This window comes from Buteo buteo, chromosome 9, assembly GCF_964188355.1.
Source record: "Buteo buteo chromosome 9, bButBut1.hap1.1, whole genome shotgun sequence".
NCBI classification, from domain to species: Eukaryota; Metazoa; Chordata; class Aves; order Accipitriformes; family Accipitridae; genus Buteo; species Buteo buteo.
This window is the reverse complement of record NC_134179.1, coordinates 26,786,400-26,805,077: the sequence shown is the minus strand read 5'-3', so window position 1 is coordinate 26,805,077 and position 18,678 is coordinate 26,786,400. Positions and strand designations below refer to the sequence as shown.

The 18,678-nt window shown below is 44.4% G+C and overlaps 1 protein-coding gene across 1 annotated transcript in view; it reads left to right on the top strand.

Moving 5' to 3' along the window:
• The window catches only part of TXLNB (taxilin beta), a 37,668-nt gene extending 20,102 nt beyond the window's left edge, over positions 1-17,566 (top strand). The window contains exons 6-10 of the mRNA XM_075035848.1: positions 22-141; positions 5,414-5,488; positions 11,747-11,839; positions 12,969-13,064; positions 14,158-17,566. Of these exons, the coding sequence (XP_074891949.1) occupies positions 22-141; positions 5,414-5,488; positions 11,747-11,839; positions 12,969-13,064; positions 14,158-14,970 (1,197 nt within the window). The 3' untranslated portion in view covers positions 14,971-17,566. The remainder of the gene's footprint in view (positions 1-21; positions 142-5,413; positions 5,489-11,746; positions 11,840-12,968; positions 13,065-14,157) is intronic.
• Positions 17,567-18,678: the final 1,112 nt, after the last annotated feature.

The following is an 18,678-nucleotide window of genomic DNA, read 5'->3' as shown; positions in this document are numbered from 1 at the left end:
GCGGAATTTATTTTTTTACAGCACCTTGATAAAATATTTAAGCACAGAGAACTTCAACAGAAACTGGTGGATGCCAAGTTGGAGCAGTCTCAGGAAATGATGAAGGAAGCTGAGGAGCGACATCAGAAAGAAAAGGAATACGTACCTATCCTTCTAATCTGTCTGTCTTTTATCTAACTTTGGGCCAAAATGGGCCCTGCATGGTATTTCACTAATATAGCGGTTCTTCAGGTCCAAGCTGGGATGCGGTAGCAGAGAGGTTTTTATTGTTACTGTCAATGCTCGATGTAAAGGAACAGCCTCTGAAAGGCTGCTTTCATTGGCATTTACAGTTTCTGAAGCAAACTGCAGAGAGGTAGGTTAGAGCACAGACTGCTCTAGCTAACTCACCATTACTACACAGTTGATTCAACGTGACGTTGGGTCAGGTGATGCCATTAGTTTTCAAACGGCTCTGATATTTGATACTCCATCTCCCCACATGATAAAAGAACATGTTTAAACAATCAGAGAGGAGACCGAGAACAGGAGATTAAAGTGAGATGGCTGAAGGCTGGTATCCCCCCAGGTTCTGAGCCTTCCCAGATGTCCGAGCCTCCCCAGATGTCCCTCTGTGGGTCTGGTTTTGCCAGAGGAGGAGGCCACAGGAGCTGCTTGCCGTGACGGAGCCTGCCCTTCTGTTTGGCAGAGATTCCCCTCCCTGCATTGGTCTGCTAGTGCCTCTTTCAGGCAGGAAGGGTCTGGGTCCATTTAGCAGCCTCGTCTGCCATCCTCCCTACCTGGCAGAGGGGACACCTCTAGCAGGGGGACAGGGAAGAGCAGCTCCAGGCAGGCACAGCTGGGACAGGAGGAGAGCATCCCTCCCTGGTCTCACACATTTTGCGACTCAGTCAGACCAAAATTAATGTTCTCAGGCTGCCTGGAACTTTCGCAGCAATCCTGACATCTACAAAGGGTCAGAGTTCAACGCTGACAGCTAGTCCTTCTTCTCAGTGGTGACAGCAGCTGAGACTCCTCGGCAGGAGTGACAGGCTCTCATCGGCTGGAAGAAAGCTTTAGTTCTCACCAGTCCTCCAGCTAACTCAGGAGCAGCATGAGAGAGCTCTAAAGAGAGGATATTCCTCCCCTCCCCATATCTGGAAAGAGATACATTAGCACAAGCATGGCCAAAGTACCATAAAATATGGATGAAAATGCAGGGCTCTAAGCCCTGTGGATAGAGGACAAGGGAAACACAGCAAATATCTCTTACCAAAAATTGCCCATAAGAGCATTTACCCTCTTTCTCTGCACTGATATTGTGGCTGGGACACCCAGTCCTGCTCAGCTTTACTCCCAGCTAAAGACTCAGGGGGAAGAGGAGCTGGGGCTTCTCCATGTGCAGATCTGCATGTCACTGCATGACAATCTGTGGTCCAGCTGAGTCCTCCATTTCACTATGGGGCCTATGTAAAGCCAAAACCCCAAATTTCATTCATGACAGTTGATTCTTTGCAGATTCAAACCCCAGGAAACATTTCCAAGAAATCCCTTATAATGACAAAGCAAATTTGGGCTTCCTTTACTGCAGTCACTGGGAGTTTTGCTACTGAGTACCAGATTTCAGATACTGGGGGGGAAAAAAACCAAAAAACAAACAAACAAACAAAAAAGATACAAAAGACAGGGCATTAGCTCTGTGGAAAAGTCACATATAGAGCTTTACGTCAATGACCTTTCTTGCTGTGCCTCACAGAACATGAGTTTTGGGGCTGCCCGTTGCCTCTGACTGGCCCTGTTGCTAGTCAGACCTTCTTTGGGTATTTTATCCAGAACTCATATGCACAGTGTCGTTATTTTTATTTCTTCTAAAGCAATGAAAGTCATCACCATCTACATTTGGGAGTGGGAGATTTTCCCTGTGACTTTGCTGTATGTACGACTAGCACCTATGAAATAACAGGTTTGAAAACAAGCTACAAAGCCTTTAAGTAGTGGGTGTATAATGATATATGCACCATGTACAAAGAATGTTTTTCACACTGTCCAAACTAATGCTTAAAAACCCTGCCTTTGAGGTAGGCTGGTGATGTATGGCCAACATCACCTCAGAGCAAGGTAGATCTAGCTGAAGAACTGAAGTGACTGGCCAAAAGCCATGCAAAGACTCAAGGCACGATTATCATGTCACGATTCATCACAGGTAGCCCAGCACCCAGAGTGCTGGCCTACACTTGTCTCCCACCTCAATCATATTGCTAGGCACTTAGTCCCACCCGCCCAGCTATTGTGCTAGTGTCTGTGGGAGTAATGTATATATATGTATGTAAGAAATCAAGGTGGTTTTGATGAAGTCCTCTCCTTTAGCTGTATCTCTCTCCAGCTCAGTAATGTGCAAAGTCAGAGCCTCACAGCCTTTCAGTATCCTGTCATTTGAGGGAAAGGCTTTCAGAACTATATATCAATTCTTTCCATACCATTTTTTTATATCCCTCTGCATGACATTTGCTGCAGGATTTTGAAAATGTCTTTAAATGAATTTTTTGTTTGTATTCTTTTATCTATTTGATTACTCCTTGAAGGCTCACTTTGATGTCTCCCTATGCAGTTCCGCCATGTAGAAATCTTTGCCCCTATATAAAACTTCTTTACCTCAGACAAGGAGAGATGTCCCCTCCTGCAGCCTCTGTACATCACATCTCAGTAGGCAGGTCATCTCATTGCTTACACATGCAACTAAGAATGTAATTCCCTATATAAAGAGCTATGGTTCATACTATGTAGCCTTCCCAAAGGGTCAACTTTACGTAAGGATGCAATTTTACTATCATCCCCATAACTGGTCAGCACTACTAGGACTTTCTCCCTATATCATACATTTTTAGCACTTGTAATACAAACTTTGATGTAAAATTAATTGCAGTTTAAAGCCTCCGTGGCTTTCAAGTACATGACTGGAAGGTATTGATCAGATTTCTACATAATTGGAATTTGCAGAGTCTGGCAGCAAAAAGGGAAGGTTAATTTTCATTAAGCCAGTCCCTAGCTCGATGTCATTAAATGGGAATGTATGTTCTTGGGGACTGGCTTTTTTTAGTCCTGAGCATGATGTGACTGTCTGGGCCTCCAGCAGCTATCACAGCTCTAATAATATAGTATAACATCACCACACTTCACTGAAGTGCTGCTTTGTAAACACCACATGCAATATTTATTCATTTCTCTATACTTCAGCCTCCTTGTTACCACTTCATAGCCTATTAATAAATGTATCAGTTCTCCTGATTCGTTTTCTCCCAGCTTGGTGTTTGCCGATGACCTCAGGCTGCATAAGAGCACATGCTAATTTGAGCAAGCCTCTCTGTGGCTTGCTTCCATTACAGAAGAGTGTATTAACTCTTGGATTTTTACTGGCTGCAGAAGCTATGTGGGTCAATAGGAGAGAAGAAGGATTTCATTACCAGGCAAAAGAAGCAACTTTTCTTTGCCTTTTCTGTCCATCTCTTGTGCTGTGCCAGAAGACATGGTGCAGGAGGTGGGACCTTTTCATTGTCCCAGGCACACTGGGTACGAAGGTAACCCTAGCTGAGATTTAAGCAGTACAGCTAAAAGCCCAGTTCTTGGAAGTAATGACTGGCCTAGAGACTGGATAGCTCTGAAGGCTTTCAAAGCACTTTTCATTAGATATCAAAGAAACATGAAACTTAAAAATCCAGATTTCATCCAAACTTTAAAAAAATTAATTATATTTGTGTGTGTAAAACATACTCTCTCCCAAGAAAACAAATGCATGAACTGAGGCTCATTTAACCTAGGCCTACTCATACCATCTCTTTTTACTTGCTGTGACACAACCTATTTGAAATTTTAGCCAACAAGATCTAAACTCAAGAATTTGACTTATCTCCATTGAACCAAACATCAAATTAAATTCTCAAAATAAATATTAAGAGGCAAGTATAAAACAAACAGAACGTGGTATTTCTTCGTACAATGCATACTTGAGCTGTAAAACATTCTTGTCTAGGAAATTGTAGATGGTAAAAATTCAATGGGTCCGTATCAAAAGGCCAAATTGATGGAAGAAATATTTTTCTAGACCTTTTACATATATATATGGGCAACAAGTCTAATTCAGATAGTCTTTGTGCCACAAATAGCTAGAGACAGGGGGGGAATTCATTATGTTGTTCAGTCAGCATTTGTAGGGTACATCCTCAGCTCTTTTGCCAGGTGATATTCAAGTACTTTACATGTGATATTTCCAACAAAATGGTTAGAATAAAAGTTTTTACTAGGGATCAAATACATTTTCTGCATGTGGTTCTACTCACCTTTCACCTCCAATATGAGATTAGGATCTATTGACTTACACAGTACTTTTATTTTCAGTATATTTTCAGAGCCCAACTGTGCTATTTTAAACAGTACAATTTAATCCAACAGAAGGAAGTCCTGTGGTAAACTAACTTGTTTATATCTCATTTCTCAAGCTATCATTAGCATTCTTTTTCTAAAATACATTTGGCCTAGCCAGTAAAATGCTTTATAAATGTTTGGTAGGCGATAGGCACATTTCTTTAACACTTCAGTAAATGTTTCCTGCTTTCAGATTAAACCAATTGCTAGAATATTACTACGTACTTTGGAAGTGCTGACTCAGAACTGCAGTCTGGAAAAGTCTCTGTACACCTCATTCGTACAATTCATTCAGCCTCGACTGACCCTCCCATCTGCAGCCTTCACATCAGAATGTCATTTTGCCAAATACCTTGAAGTAGGGAATCACATCTTCCCATGAGCAGCCAGGGATGCAACTGCACTCGAGCTCTTCCTGGGCTGCCTGCTTGATCTAAGTGAGGCGTTTATCACCCTTAGCTGGGATTCTCCACTGAAGGCATGTCAATGCAAATGGACCCCAAAGATAACAGACACCAGTAAATGTATGACATTTACTATGCATTCCCTTTCTGAAAGCTCGCAGATTTTTTGAGGCACGTCTGACTGTGACCATGCCTGTATGCCAAGTCCTGGTCATTAATGCAAAAGGGAGTTTGCCTTTCATTGGAGAGCAGGAATTTGGCCGGAGCTGTGCTGAAATGAAAGTGCCAGAACATATCATAACCAGCCTCTAGAAGTCTGTTGAAGATATGGTTAAATACCACACTTTTTAGAGCCCACTGTACTGCATACTTCATTCCAAGTAGGTTTTGAACTCCTATTCAAATATGCCTTTGGAAACCAAATGCCCTGTTCAACGTCTCAGGATAGCACCAAATACTCTCTCTTGCCTAACTCCTCTAACTACATTCATCTGAAAGTTAGATCAATCCTCATCAAGGTAGCAGTGGCAGAAGCATATGTAGCTGGAGGATGAGGATTTCCAACTGATAAACTAGGGACCTAACAATTTTCCCTCTGTTACCCAAAACAGCTCCTGAACCAAGCTGCAGAATGGAAGCTCCAGGCCAAAATGTTAAAGGAACAAGAGACTGTCCTGCAGGCACAGGTGAAGTAGGAGAGGTGATTGCATGGTGTGCCTTTGTTTCCCAGTTTTTAACCCATGAGGCACATTCCAGGTAAAGTATCCAAACTACTTGCTATGTATTCCTTCTAGCCTCCTTCTACATCCCATAGACCATTGCAAAGGAAACAGGTTATTTTCAAGACAACTGTAAGGTAATGCCCATACTGCAAATCATACTGTGGCATGTGAGTTGTTTTGTCTGGAGAAGAGAAGGCTCTGGGGACACCTTATTGCAGCCTTTCAATATTTAAAGGGGGCTTATAATACAGATAGCAAGAGACTTTTTTACCAGGGCCTGTAGCAATAGGACAAGGGGTAATGTCTTTAAACTGAAAGAGGGTAGATTTAGATTAGATAGAAGGAAGAAATTCTTTACTGTGAGGGTGGTGAGGCACTGGAACAGGTTGCCCAGAGAAGCTGTGGATGCCCCATCCCTGGAAGCGTTCAAGGTCAGGTTGGATGGGGCTTTGAGCGACCTCATCTAGTGAAAGATGTCCCTGCCCATGGCAGGGGTGTTGGACTAAATGATCTTTAAAGATCCCTTTTTGACCCAAATCATTCTATGGTGCTATGATTTATGAGTGTTTACAGTACTCAGCCACACAACAACATGTGTGCCTTGGCTTGATTATTCACTATAACTACCCTTCAAGCAGGTTTCTAATCCAGCAAAGCACTGGAGTACACACGTATCATGAAACATGTTTACCACACTGGAGCTGATGTGCGCATGTGCTTTTCTGGACTGGGGTGTGGAGGCAGCATTTTCATTAACTTTAGCAGGAATTCTGCTTACTAAGGGCTTATACAAAGGGGTCTCAAGGATTTCAGTGTTTAGTTGGAATTTGAAACATTCAATAAAACAAAATTACTTGCCAAAGTTACACTAAGAGTCACACTGGAATGAAAGGCAGTAAAAACAAGAAACAGGCAGTATATACTACACTTCGAGAGCAATGATCAACCTTGAATACAAGTGAGAACACTAGTTGACATGCTGGACTTTCACATTGAAAAGAGACAGCATCAGTAGATTTTCCTAGACTTACAGAAACAGTCATGTAGGTTTATCTTCTTTGACCTGTCTGTGAGAAAGGTCCCCCCCACCAGAGCTTTAGGGGAAGGGGGGTGTCAGTCCTTCAGCACCTCTGCAGCTGCCCATCTCCTCACCCATCAGGAAGCCCCCTCCTAGCCCTCACTCACAGTTGTTCCAGCTCCACCTTTGTAGATAGTCTAATTCCTACCTGTTGAGCAGTCAAGAAAGGCTAGTGTTAAACTGATAACCTAGAAACACGCTAAGAGGGGTTTGGTCCTTCATGTGTTTTTTCAAAGGCTAAGATAAGCTGGTAGAGCACTGAAGAATATCACATAAACTGCTGCTGATACCAGTTTGACAGGTTCTGCAATCAAACCTCAAAGGCCTCCAGCTGAGTCTATCCTGACTGCAAACCTGCTCCCAATTTTCTCAGGGTGGTTTTAATTAAACTTTTATGTTCAGCCAGAAAGAGTTTTGTATGCAGGCAGACCTCTGTAGCCAGTTTAATGAAACTGAAGATATTGATAAAAGCTAGAATATATTAAGCATACATTTGAAATGGTAAAATTGTTTTTAGAAAAATCCAGTCAAACAAGTCTGCAAAGGCATTGATAATACATGTGCCCCTTGCAGACTTGTGTAGACAAAAATTAAGTGATCCACTTGCTGGAAGGAAACATGCTGTTAGGTGTTCTGCTCAAGTGTGAGAGCTCTGTCACTTACACAGCAGCCTCCATTTGGAATTACTGGGAATAATGACATTATTATTATTATTGTTGTTGTTGTTATTGTTATTATTGTTGTTATTACTATTATTTCCAGTATGGTAGCACTGAAGGGCCTCCCTCATGGACCAGATGCCATCGTGCAAGGTGTTGTGCAAATGCAGAACAGAAAGAGCATAAAGAGGTCTTTGATGCAAACAGCACAAAAGAACAAATAGATATTAACAGAAGAACACCTGCATGGAAATTATGAGAAGACATTGGTCAATGAGATAAGGAGAAGCCATAATATAGCCCTCACTGCCTGCTACAGTGGGTGAGATACCACTCCATTTTAGAGGAGGTGATGAACACCCACTGCTTCCTTGAGCCAGAAGGAATCAGGGGACATCAGCTTCATGCCACCCTTTCTCTGGGCAGCACAGTGTGGCTGAGATGGCCAAATCCAGCCCTTCATATGGTGACAGGGATCAGGCACCAGCTGAGGGAATACACCCAAACCACGGTGGTGCTTCCCAGGACACTGCACATCCTCCCCAGGCATATTGCTTAGGCGGACTTTTTTAGCTTTGTGCTTTGAAACAAAGCGAGAAGACGAAAGTCAGCCGAGGCCTTTAATTTTTGGTAGCCAGTGAAGTGCAATCACTGCACTATGGCAAGTGAGAAGAACATAACAGGGCCGAAGGGGGTATCCTTGCTGTAGCACCCTCGCGGCATGGCAATGCTGAGATGCCCCCCACTTCCCAAAGCCTTGCACTTCCAAGTTCTCACCTGGCAGCAGCGCTGCCTCCCCTCTCCCTGCCCATGCTGTCAGGGGCACTGGGTGGGTGGTGGGCAGCAGCAAGCGGGTCCTCATCTCCCTAACTGAGGAGCACAAGTGCATGCTCCTAGTGAGAGACAGCTCTCACAGCCTGTTCCTAGGCACTATGGAAACATTCAGTTATTATTCAAATTTTGTAGAATCATAGAGTGGTTTGGAACGGGCCTTAAAGATCATCTAGTTCCAAGCCCCCTGCCATGGGCAGGGCCACCTTCCACTAGACCAGGTTGCTCAAAGCCCCATCCAACCTGGCCTTGAACACTGCCAGGCATGGGGCATCCACAGCCTCTCTGGGCAACCTCTTCCAGTGCCTCACCACCCTCACAGTAAAGAACTTCTTCCTTGCATCTAATATAAATCTACCCTCTTTCAGTATAAAGCCATTATCCCTTGTCCCATCACTACATGCCCTTGTAAAAAGTCCCTCTCCAGCTTTCTTGTAGGCCCCCTTTAGGTACTGGAAGGTTGCTGTAAGGTCCCCAGAGCCTTCTCTTCTCCAGGCTGAACAACCCCAACTCCTCATAGGAGAGGTGCTCCAGCCCTCTGATCATCTTCATGGCCCTCCTCTGGACTTGCTCCAATGGGTCCATGTCCTTCTTGTGTTGGGGGCTCCAGAGCTGAATGCAGTGCTCCAGGTGGGGTCTCATGAGAGCAGAGTAGAGGGGCAGAATCACCTCCCTCGAGCTGCTGGCCACGCTTCTCTTGATGCGGCCCAGGATACGGTTGGCTTTCTGGGCTGCAAGCGCACATTGCTGGCTCATATACAGTCTTTCATCCACTAATACCCCCCAGTCCTTCTCCTCAGGACTGTTCTCAATCCACTCATCACCCAGCCTGTATTTGTGCTTGGGATTGCCCCGACCCATGTGCAGGACCTTGCACTTTGCCTTGTTGAACTTCATGAGGTTTGCATGGGCCCACCTCTCAAGCCTGTCAAGGTCCCTCTGGATGGCATCCCTTCCCTCCAGCGTGTTGACCGCACCACACAGCTTGGTGTCGTCGGCAAACTTACTGAGGGTGCACTCAATCCCCAACAACTTAAATTGCAGGAGCTATTCTTGGTGCTATGGTACTGCCTAGGGCCCCAGCTGAGATCAGAGCTTGCCCTGTTCAAACCTGACAGGTTTTTAATCTAATTAAACAATAGGCAAATGTTGGAAGGGAAAAGCAGAGGCAGAGAATTGAAGTGAGCTTTTTTAAGACAATGGCTCTGGGCTAGGACCCCCGGTTTGCTGGCTTCCATCCCTGCTCTCTCGCCTGGCTTTGGGATGCTCAGGCATTTCTCCTTAGAGCCATGATGTCTATTCCCAATGACTCACTTGGTATCATTGTCGCACTTACGCTGTGGCACTTGGGCTGCTAAAACAAACCCCTCTGAGTTTCTTTTATGCATAGGTCACAGCTCTGGCTACAGCCTAGTATAAATACACACACACGAGCTCCATGTCAGCTAGCTCTGATATTGGCACCACAGAGCTCTGCATGGATTAACCCCCCAGGCCTTCACCCAGCTCGGCAGGGAAGGGCTGCAGCCAGTGCCGTATTCACAGCCACTGAGACCGTAACTACCTAGTTTAAACTTAGCACGGGCACATCCACAGTACACTGCAGCTATGGCCGTGACAAGGGGCATAATATCAACTAGCCAGAATGAACATGAAACATAATATAACCATATCTGATTTCAAAATCAGAATTAAACCCAGCGCACTATTAGTGACATTTTCTAAATTGTCTTTTCCTCAGTAACTGGAGAGTAGTATCAGGGAGGGGGTGTGTTTTCTGGCACCACACAAAATAAAAGTTCCTAGCTAATCATTTAGTCAGCTCCCCACCAGTGCGGAGAGGGCAGCTAGCCTCCAGCCAGATGCCTGAGTACTGCAGGCTGTTCTTGAATGTCCCATTGCTTTGCGCCCACCCTGCCTCAGCCACTGCATGTTACACCAATGACTCTTTTTCTAACGAGAGCTGTCAGGCTGGACAGATGAAATGTTCGATCACCTAAACACTGCTGAGGGTGCTCTGGCACCAGAAGGAAGTGGATGTGTTGGAGCTGGTCTTCTTTTCCAAAGAGCAGATAACCATGCTTTATCTATATAGTGTTCTGCATGATTTTGGAGCTTTGAAAGTGATTTTCCTACCCAGCAAAAAAAATGGAAAAAGCAGAAAACAAGAAAATCTTACAGGAAAACTAACCTCAGATCTTCAGAACTTTTTTTTTTTGAAAAACATCCACAGATTTTAGATATAAAAATATGGTTTACTGACAAAATACAGCCACAGGTGAACTTTCAGGTGGCTACCAGGTGTAAACTGATAGCAAAATTTGGAGCCCTAACAGTCTTAAATGCTGGCACATTGCAACAGATCTTTTTTCTGCTCTGCTTCACAAAGTGAAGTGAAACTGGCAGAAAAGGCTGGCAGGGGTTTATTTTCTCTGCCTTTGCTGGCTTTGCCTGCAGCTGCAGTCAGTCCACACGCAGGCTACAAAACAGAGCTGACAAGGTGCCCTCTCAGCTCGCTCAAGCCACGGTGCAGGGATGCAGCTTGAAGGAATCCAGTGCAGGATCACGGCGGTGTGAAACGAAGAGTGGGCTTCGCTCAGTGCTGGGGCTACCCTGCAAGCCAGATAACATAGGAAGGGACCAGAAATGCTCCTCTTCAACAGTGCAGTCCAGTGAAGCACAAGTGCTGCCTGGTGCAGCTCCTGGCAACAGCCTGAGCCACCGAGTGGGGACTGGAAAGATGGAAGAGGGGAAACTGTGGCTGCAGCGTGATGTGGGGATGCCTCTCCCCGCCAGCTCGCTCAGATATCAGAAGCAGTGTAGCCAGGGTAGGACCCAGCTCCCAGCCTGGCTTGTTCGGTAATCAGGAAGGCAAGTAACCAGCTGGGCAGCCAGGCTGTACTCAGCTCCTCCGCTAAAGCCTGCCAGAGCTTACTCCCTCAGGTTGAAGTTGGAGTTTGGCAATGTCTGCATGGTGAAGCAAGGCTTAGAGCTCAGGCACAGCTCTGACCACGCTGGCTCTCACCTTGAGTTAATCCCACTGCCTGGTCCTGCACAGCATCAGTGGTCGGACCAGCACAGGTTAGTCCCTGCCCATGGACGTGGCCCAGGGCTCACGTTATCGTTTTCCATTCTGTAGGTCATCCTAGGAGTCCTCTCCTGTAGATGTTAGCCACAATTGTACAAAAAAAAGAAGTGTACAGGGCTTGTGAGGAAAGGCAGGGACTGGAAAACTTTGCAGACTTTAAATGCTGCCCTCTTGAAGTCTCCACAGAGTTACCAAGGGAAATTTTTTCACAACTGTCCACTCCTAGGGAATTCTTTTGCTTCTGGCCACCCTGTGTAGAGACACCATAGCTGCAACATTCAGGATAATAGGGCACCTATAATTCCCAGGTCTTTTTAAAATCACCGGCCTGGGTCTTTCTATTCTTCCTCAGTTTACCTTTCTGCAACAGAGGAAGCATAAAAGTTTGCAGTCTTAAAAAGATGCAGGGAGTTTCAGTTCCCTGAGGTTTGTGCTTCATGGTCTCGAAACAGAAGCTAATTTCCATATCCAGACACAGTACTTATTTTATTATCTTCTACCAAAGTAGAAGTTCACTATCCCCGAGACTCTGAAATTACTGTGGTTTTTTTTCTCTGTTACTGCAGATCACTCTCTACTCTGAAAGGTTTGAAGAATTTCAGAAAACATTGACCAAAAGCAACGAAGTGTTTGCCACATTCAAACAGGAGATGGAAAAAGTGAGTAGCAGCTCATACCTGAACTCAGTGCTTGAGACTTTCCTTTTAGATTTTGATATTTCTCACTGCAATAATTTTATCTGAGACGGGACCATTTCTGCCCATTTTGGAGAACAATCTCATCAACATCCAAATAAGATCTGGGGCACACTCGGCCACTACTGACAGCAGCTTAGACTTCAGCACTGCAAGCTGAACATTTCACACTCTCAGCTAAAACTGAAATTGCCTGCAAGAATAAACATTTTATCTAATAGTAAATATGCCTAATGTGGAGGTTGGATATAAACCCCTCAGAGATACCAAAGGGGGAGTCTGGAGCAGGATTTGTCAGCCTGTGTCTCCAGGAGTGCCCAGAGCCTCGTGAGTGACTGTCAGTGCTACAGAAAGGTTCACACAGGCTACACATCTTCCCACCGGAGTGCGTAGGCAGAGCTGAAGCCCACCAACACCATCCCACCATTAAGCCCAAGTGACTGTTTCCTTGCCGCTGGTGTACTTTTTTCCTGTAATGAATGGGAGTCAAAAACCAAACACACCCACATTTGTCGTACCCACTTTCATAATAAACAATGTTCTGCTCTGCCACCGGGGCCCAAAATCCTGGTGCCCTGATGCAGGCAACCTCTAATGATCTTCACAGAGAGTTCAGTCTGCAGAAAACCAAAGGGAAAGATGGTGCTATTTAGCTAGTGGTGTGTTTTGGAGGTAGTGTAGAGGTGACTAATCCAGAGGGAACTTCCTTGGCAGTGCCGGCTCAGAAGATACAAGCCCTTCTTTAACCTCCCAGCAATCTAACGCTGTGGTCTGGTAAAGGGACAAAGAGAATATGCCACCTTTTCTCTGCCTTTTGTTTTTGTGACAGTTTGTACTCTGGGAGTTGGCTATACTTCTAACCACATAATCAACTGGTTCTACTTTAGGACTACAGACTGGAGGCTGAAAGTTATATGGCAGCTACTTAAAACTAAATCCATCCCTTAACATAAATTATTACTTAGCACAGCCACTACAGCTGCTGGTAGCAGAGTTATGAGGAGAGCCAAAGACCTGAATAAAAGGGCTGCCCTAATTTCATCTGCAGCATGGAATTCCTGTTGTGATTCAGCTTTTCCTCCTGCTTCTATAGATGACAAAGAAAATGAAGAAGTTGGAAAAGGATACTGCTACATGGAAATCCAGGTTTGAGAACTGTAACAGAGCGTTACTGGACATGATTGAAGAGGTGAGCAGTCTTTCTTCTCAGGATGCACCTCTTTCCCCACATAAAGCTTTAACTAGGAGATGAGATGACCTGAAACTGCCAGAAGTCAATGAAAAATTTGTTCTTGAATTTAAGGGTCTTTTTTTGAAGCTACCTTGATAATTAGATATCTTTAAAGAAAAAGACAATCCCAGCTGCTGGTGCTTTTAGATTGTGCAGAGACATTCATTACATCCACGAGAAACTGAATTATGTAACTGTGAATTTTAAGTGCTCTAAAAATGTGTGATTGTTAATGCTCTCACACAGAAGCAAATTGGCATTAGTTCACTTCATGCTACTTTCTTTCTGCATAAGAGCCTCCACCCAGGGAATTAATGTGCTCTAGCTAATGAACTTTAAATTCACGCCTTTCATTAACTTCCTGTGTAGGCAAACTCTAAGAGCCAAAAGCAAGTACTGTGGCTCACCATAGTTTTAAACATGCTGTCACAGGGGCATTGCAGAGGAAACTCATAAGCGTGTTGGAACTCGTTCAAATAAGATAAGCGGCTGCCTGAAGTTTCACCCCAAAGTTAGACTGAACTCGGACCAGGTCTTTCTGGTTAGCTTTGTAGCTCTGTGCTATTGGCATTTCTATGGGTTTCTGTATCTCTTGTTTCCTCTCTGGATGTAGAAGCAAGAAAATGTTCTAATTCAGGCTGGTATCGCAGAACTTAGAAGCAAAATAAGCAAAAATTAGAATACAGCTTGTTTTCCCCCAAATTCACACCCACACCCACCAGAAGTCCAGGCAGACTTCTGTACACACATCCACTATGTTCTTCCATCTCTACAGATCATCAACAGCTATTCCTGCAAATATTTTTGAGTGAAATTGATCTGAATCTGTATGGAGAATTCTAATACACTGCAGTAACAGGGGTGAATTTCCTCTCAAAGCTTCCATACAAAAGACCATAGTTGTTGTAGAACAGTTGGTTAAAGCCAGCTACCTGGCAGAGTCCTGTGAGGGCTGCCTAGATCTCAAATTGTTTCCAAATTGCCAGTTCCACCAATGAATTGCATGCACCCAAACTCAGCTGGCACCTTTGTCTGATGTCTTTGACCACAGAAAGCCATGAGGTCCAAGGAATATGAGTGCTTCGTGCTGAAAATCCAGAGGCTAGAGAACCTTTGCCGGGCTCTGCAGGAAGAGAGGAATGAATTGTACAAAAAAATAAAGCAAGCACAATTCCCTGAAGAGGTGAATGGAAATGGCATCTTAGAAGAAGAAGATGACGCTGATACCAGCCCTTCCTCCTCTGAGCAGTCGAGCATTGACCTGCGCGCTACTGATGAGAGGATGCTGAAGGAGCTGGCTGAAGCTTTCAGGGTATCCCACAAGGCAGAGGAGTCCCTCCCAAGCAACAGCAGCAATCCAGAGACCTGTGACGCTCAAACATGTAGTGCTGTCCCGGTGCCAGAGCTCCCCTCCCCTCTCACCCCACGGTCAGAGGCCGGGAATCACTGTGAGCAGCCCAGCACAAGCACACCAACACCCACTGAACACACGCCAGCACCCACTGGGAGCACGCCAGCGCCCACTGAAAGTATGACAACGCCCACCGACAACGTGCCAAAGCCCACCAAAAGCATGGCCGCGCTCCCAGAAAGGGTGCCAACACCCACAGAAAATTCGCCAATACGTCCCGAGAGTGTGCCAGTACCCACTGGGAATATGCCAAAACCCATTGAAAGCATGCCAGCAACCCCCGAAAATGTGCCAGCACCCACACAAAACATGCCCACTCCCCTTGGGAATATGCCAGTACCCACAAAAAGTCCACCAAAAGCTGCAGAATGTGTGGGTGACCCAGCGGAGCTTTCTGTCCAAGGTCAATCTGCAGAGCAAACAGGGGACACAGACATGGAAGCAGTGGATTGAAGACACTGGTGTGTCCAGGCTTGTCTTCCACAAACCACAGCTCTACTTTGTCCTCTAAATTGATACCTTTTTTTTTTTTAAAGAAATAAAAAGTGGGTGCTAAAACACACTCACATATCTGTAGGTAAATGTAATGCACTTCTCTTTGCTACCACTCTCCAGTAATAATGGGGCTGCAAATTTTGCTGTCCTTCATCTGCTTGAAGCATAATATTTTCTTAATGACAGGAAAATACAACAAAATTACAGGATCTTTTTTTCCCAGGCATAATGAGTCATCTCATTCAGCAAAATAATTTTGAAGTGTTGAAGTTCCATGTTTCAAAAATCATTGTAATTCACATACATATATTTAAAGACTCATAATTAATTGTATCTATTTGTTATGATGTTGCGTAAAAGATGGCCTACATGGACACATAGTGCTTTTAAAAAATGAGGTGAATCTGTAATTACAAAGTAAAATAGTGAAACCATCGATGTGGTCAGCCATATCCAAGCAGAGGTGCAATAACAAAAGGTGAATTTTTGTACAAGTAAACTACCACTCAGCACTGTGGCCTGAACACCCACAAGCTCTTAGCCTTACCTTGAATTGGTCTTTTCTGCTTCATGTTCCAAAAGAGGTTTTGTTTTCAACAGAACGGCAGGGGAGGGGAGATCTTTTCTAGATTCCTCATAAACTGATTGAAAACAGCAGCAATTTCCAAACTGATGGCAATTCCCAAGGTAGGGTTCACAACACTCTTTCTGCATCCAACAGAAACCTGCTAGTTTGTCATGCTATTTGGGATCAGGAGCCCAACAGAGGGGCTGACAGCTGTTTCCAGCTCACAAATGAGGTCGGAAATTCAGCAGTTGGTTGCAGATCCCAGCTTCTAGGCCAGGAGCAGAAAGCAGGGTGGAGCTACACTAGAAGGTACCAGGATGTATTCCAGAAGATACCCCTGAGATCATGCTTCTGGACGGTGCCATCTCTTCCCGTCACAGCCACATGAACCTCTTCGCCACAGCTTCCTCCTGGCCCTGCTGCATGTGCTGATGCTCCCAGAAGGGTGAGCACACTCGCCCATCGCCCCGTTCATTGGAGCGGAGCACAAGTAAATAGCCCAGATGCAAACAGGTACCAGGAAAGCAGGAATCCCTCTCACAGACACCTTCCAGGACTCGCTACATCCTCATCCCCTCTGTTGCCTAACCAGCTTTTCTTGTCTGCCTGCCAGCACACCGCTGCTCAATAATGTAGCCACCTTGTCAGAAACTGGTTGATTCTGGCACCAAGAACAAAGATGAAGAAGGAAGGGGATGGGAGAGGGTACCTACCCAGACTGCTGTATGGTCTCAAGCAAGGAGATTAAGAAGGCTTTTTGGAAGAAGGTTAAAAAAATCCTGTTCACACATTTCTTGTTTCTCATGCCCTTCCTCCGAATTCAGTCTAGGCCTTCTGGAATCTGAGCTGGATAGCTTAAGAATTTGAAATGGGCAATTAAACAAGATGTCCAGAGGCTGGAAAGGGAAATGTTACAAGCAAACCAACCCCTGTTTGTAGACGAATCCCAAGAAGCACCTGAAGACAGAGTGACTTACTCAAGCCAGAGATGAAATACAGGTGAACCAAGAGAAAAGACAGCATCTTGGGCAGACCGTGGGAGACTGTGGCCACAGAGTCCTTCCAGCGCACCACCCTCCAGAAGTGGGGTTTGAATATTTGCTTACTGCCAACATGGCCTGCACACGGGTTAAGTATGTCTGTGTCTGCACTGCTTGCTCCAGCCTTTTCGAGAGCTAACCGTTGCAGCATACAGAGCATGATTTGCAACAGTTTGTTTTGATATGGCCTTATGAGTAGCTATTACAGCTACAGTTTTCAAATGTGGATGCCTTATGTTAGATACCGAGACTGACAGGATTTATTTCATGTCTTTAATCACCTGAAAGTAGATCATTCAGTCTTAGTTACCTTAAGCTCCTTTTACAAGCAGTAGAGAAGAATAGGCATCTTTCAAGGACAAGTCATCTCATGGTAAGACTGGCATCCAAGACAGAAGAAATTACTTTCTCTCTGAAGATGCCATTTCTCTTCACTGATTCTAGAGCCAGCCTAAGACAGCTAGCTTAAATTTAAAATGTCTTTTATTAGGTGTCTAAATTAGGCAAGATGAATCCCATCAAACGTTCAGATTCTAAGCCCTAAGCGAATGGCCGTCTCTGCAAACCAAGCCGGTTATGTGACTGTGAAAATGTTAACCTATAACAAATCCTTATCCTAAGATAAAAAGTTATACTCACCTGATTTACTTTTTTTTAGTTTTCATTGAATTAAGCCTGTAGAAATATAGTTTCTATTACAAGTAAGAGTTTTGTTTGTTGTTAGGGTGACTTTTAAAATTAATGCAATTTATATATCTGTTAATGTTTTTTTTTTTCTTTCTTGGTCTTGTTTGATTCTGTTGCCATTTTAGTAATTAACTGCATGAAACCAACTTCTTTTTCTTCAAGTAGGCCCTTAGAATGCCTTTAATTGTTGAAATTTTCTTATACATTCAAATATTCAATTACATAATAATAATGGTCGACATGGCCTTGCAACTTTAACTGGTTCCATTTTGCATAATCATTATGGTCGCATCTTTAATTATATAATTGTTGCCTCATACCTTCCAACTTCAGCAAGCAGGGAGACAAGCATCCTACAGATAAAAACTTCCTACATAGTCATGATTGATTCTTACAGCAACATCCCTCATGAATAATTACACAGCCTTCCGGGAAAATCACTCCCACTCTATTACACCTTCCTCATTTTGACCCTTTTAATTCCTGCATCTAAAATGGCACTCACATACTTGCAATTCCTATTACTCTGTGAGTTTCTACCCACATACCTGTTGCTTCTTTTCTTCCATACCATCTACCAACTGCATTTTATGCCAGCAGTTTCCTCCTCATTCTCAGTGCATACATACAACACTGAAAGCACAGGAGAGTGATCCTGCCGACTTTTAGTTACAGGATTTGGCCTCATGTATTTGCAAGAGTTGGGAGAAAAAAATTGCAGGGAAAATTCTGGCTGATCCCAGGCTGGATAGCGCATTTAGAGTCAAACTATGGGTATGGTTTATGTATAATCTCCTGGCCTATAGAGCTGTGGGAGACTGGAGTACCCTCAGTAGAGGTGGAAAACCCATAAATTTTAACCATGCGTCTGTTCGTCTTTCCTTGCATCAGACTGGCAGTTTAAACCACCATCACTATCTCAGATTTCTGTGTGTTAACCTACTTTCTCTCATTCTTCTTCAACATTAATTGCTGGCCTCCTCTTCCTCTCTTCTTGTACTGGTACCCAATACAAAACTGCCTCTGCATGGTAGCAGTGTCCTTGTGAAAAGCCTTTGGGACTGCAGTCTGTACGTGAGCTCTGCTGCACTTCCCTCAGGTACCTCCACACTCAAGATACAGAAATCCACTATGCTTCTGTGGTCATTCAGAGGCAGTAAGTAGCAGTGAGACATGTGTCTTCCCTGCTGTTCATCCTTATCATCATTGTTCTACTGATACTGCCAGTCTCATCAATCCTGGTGCGTGCTGTGGTTGCTTCCTTCAGTCTTGCTTTTATTTCACAGTTATTCCCATACCACCAGGCACAGATTTGGGGGTGAGGAAAGGTGGTGATGGTAGCTATATCCTCCTTACTAAAACCATCCATTG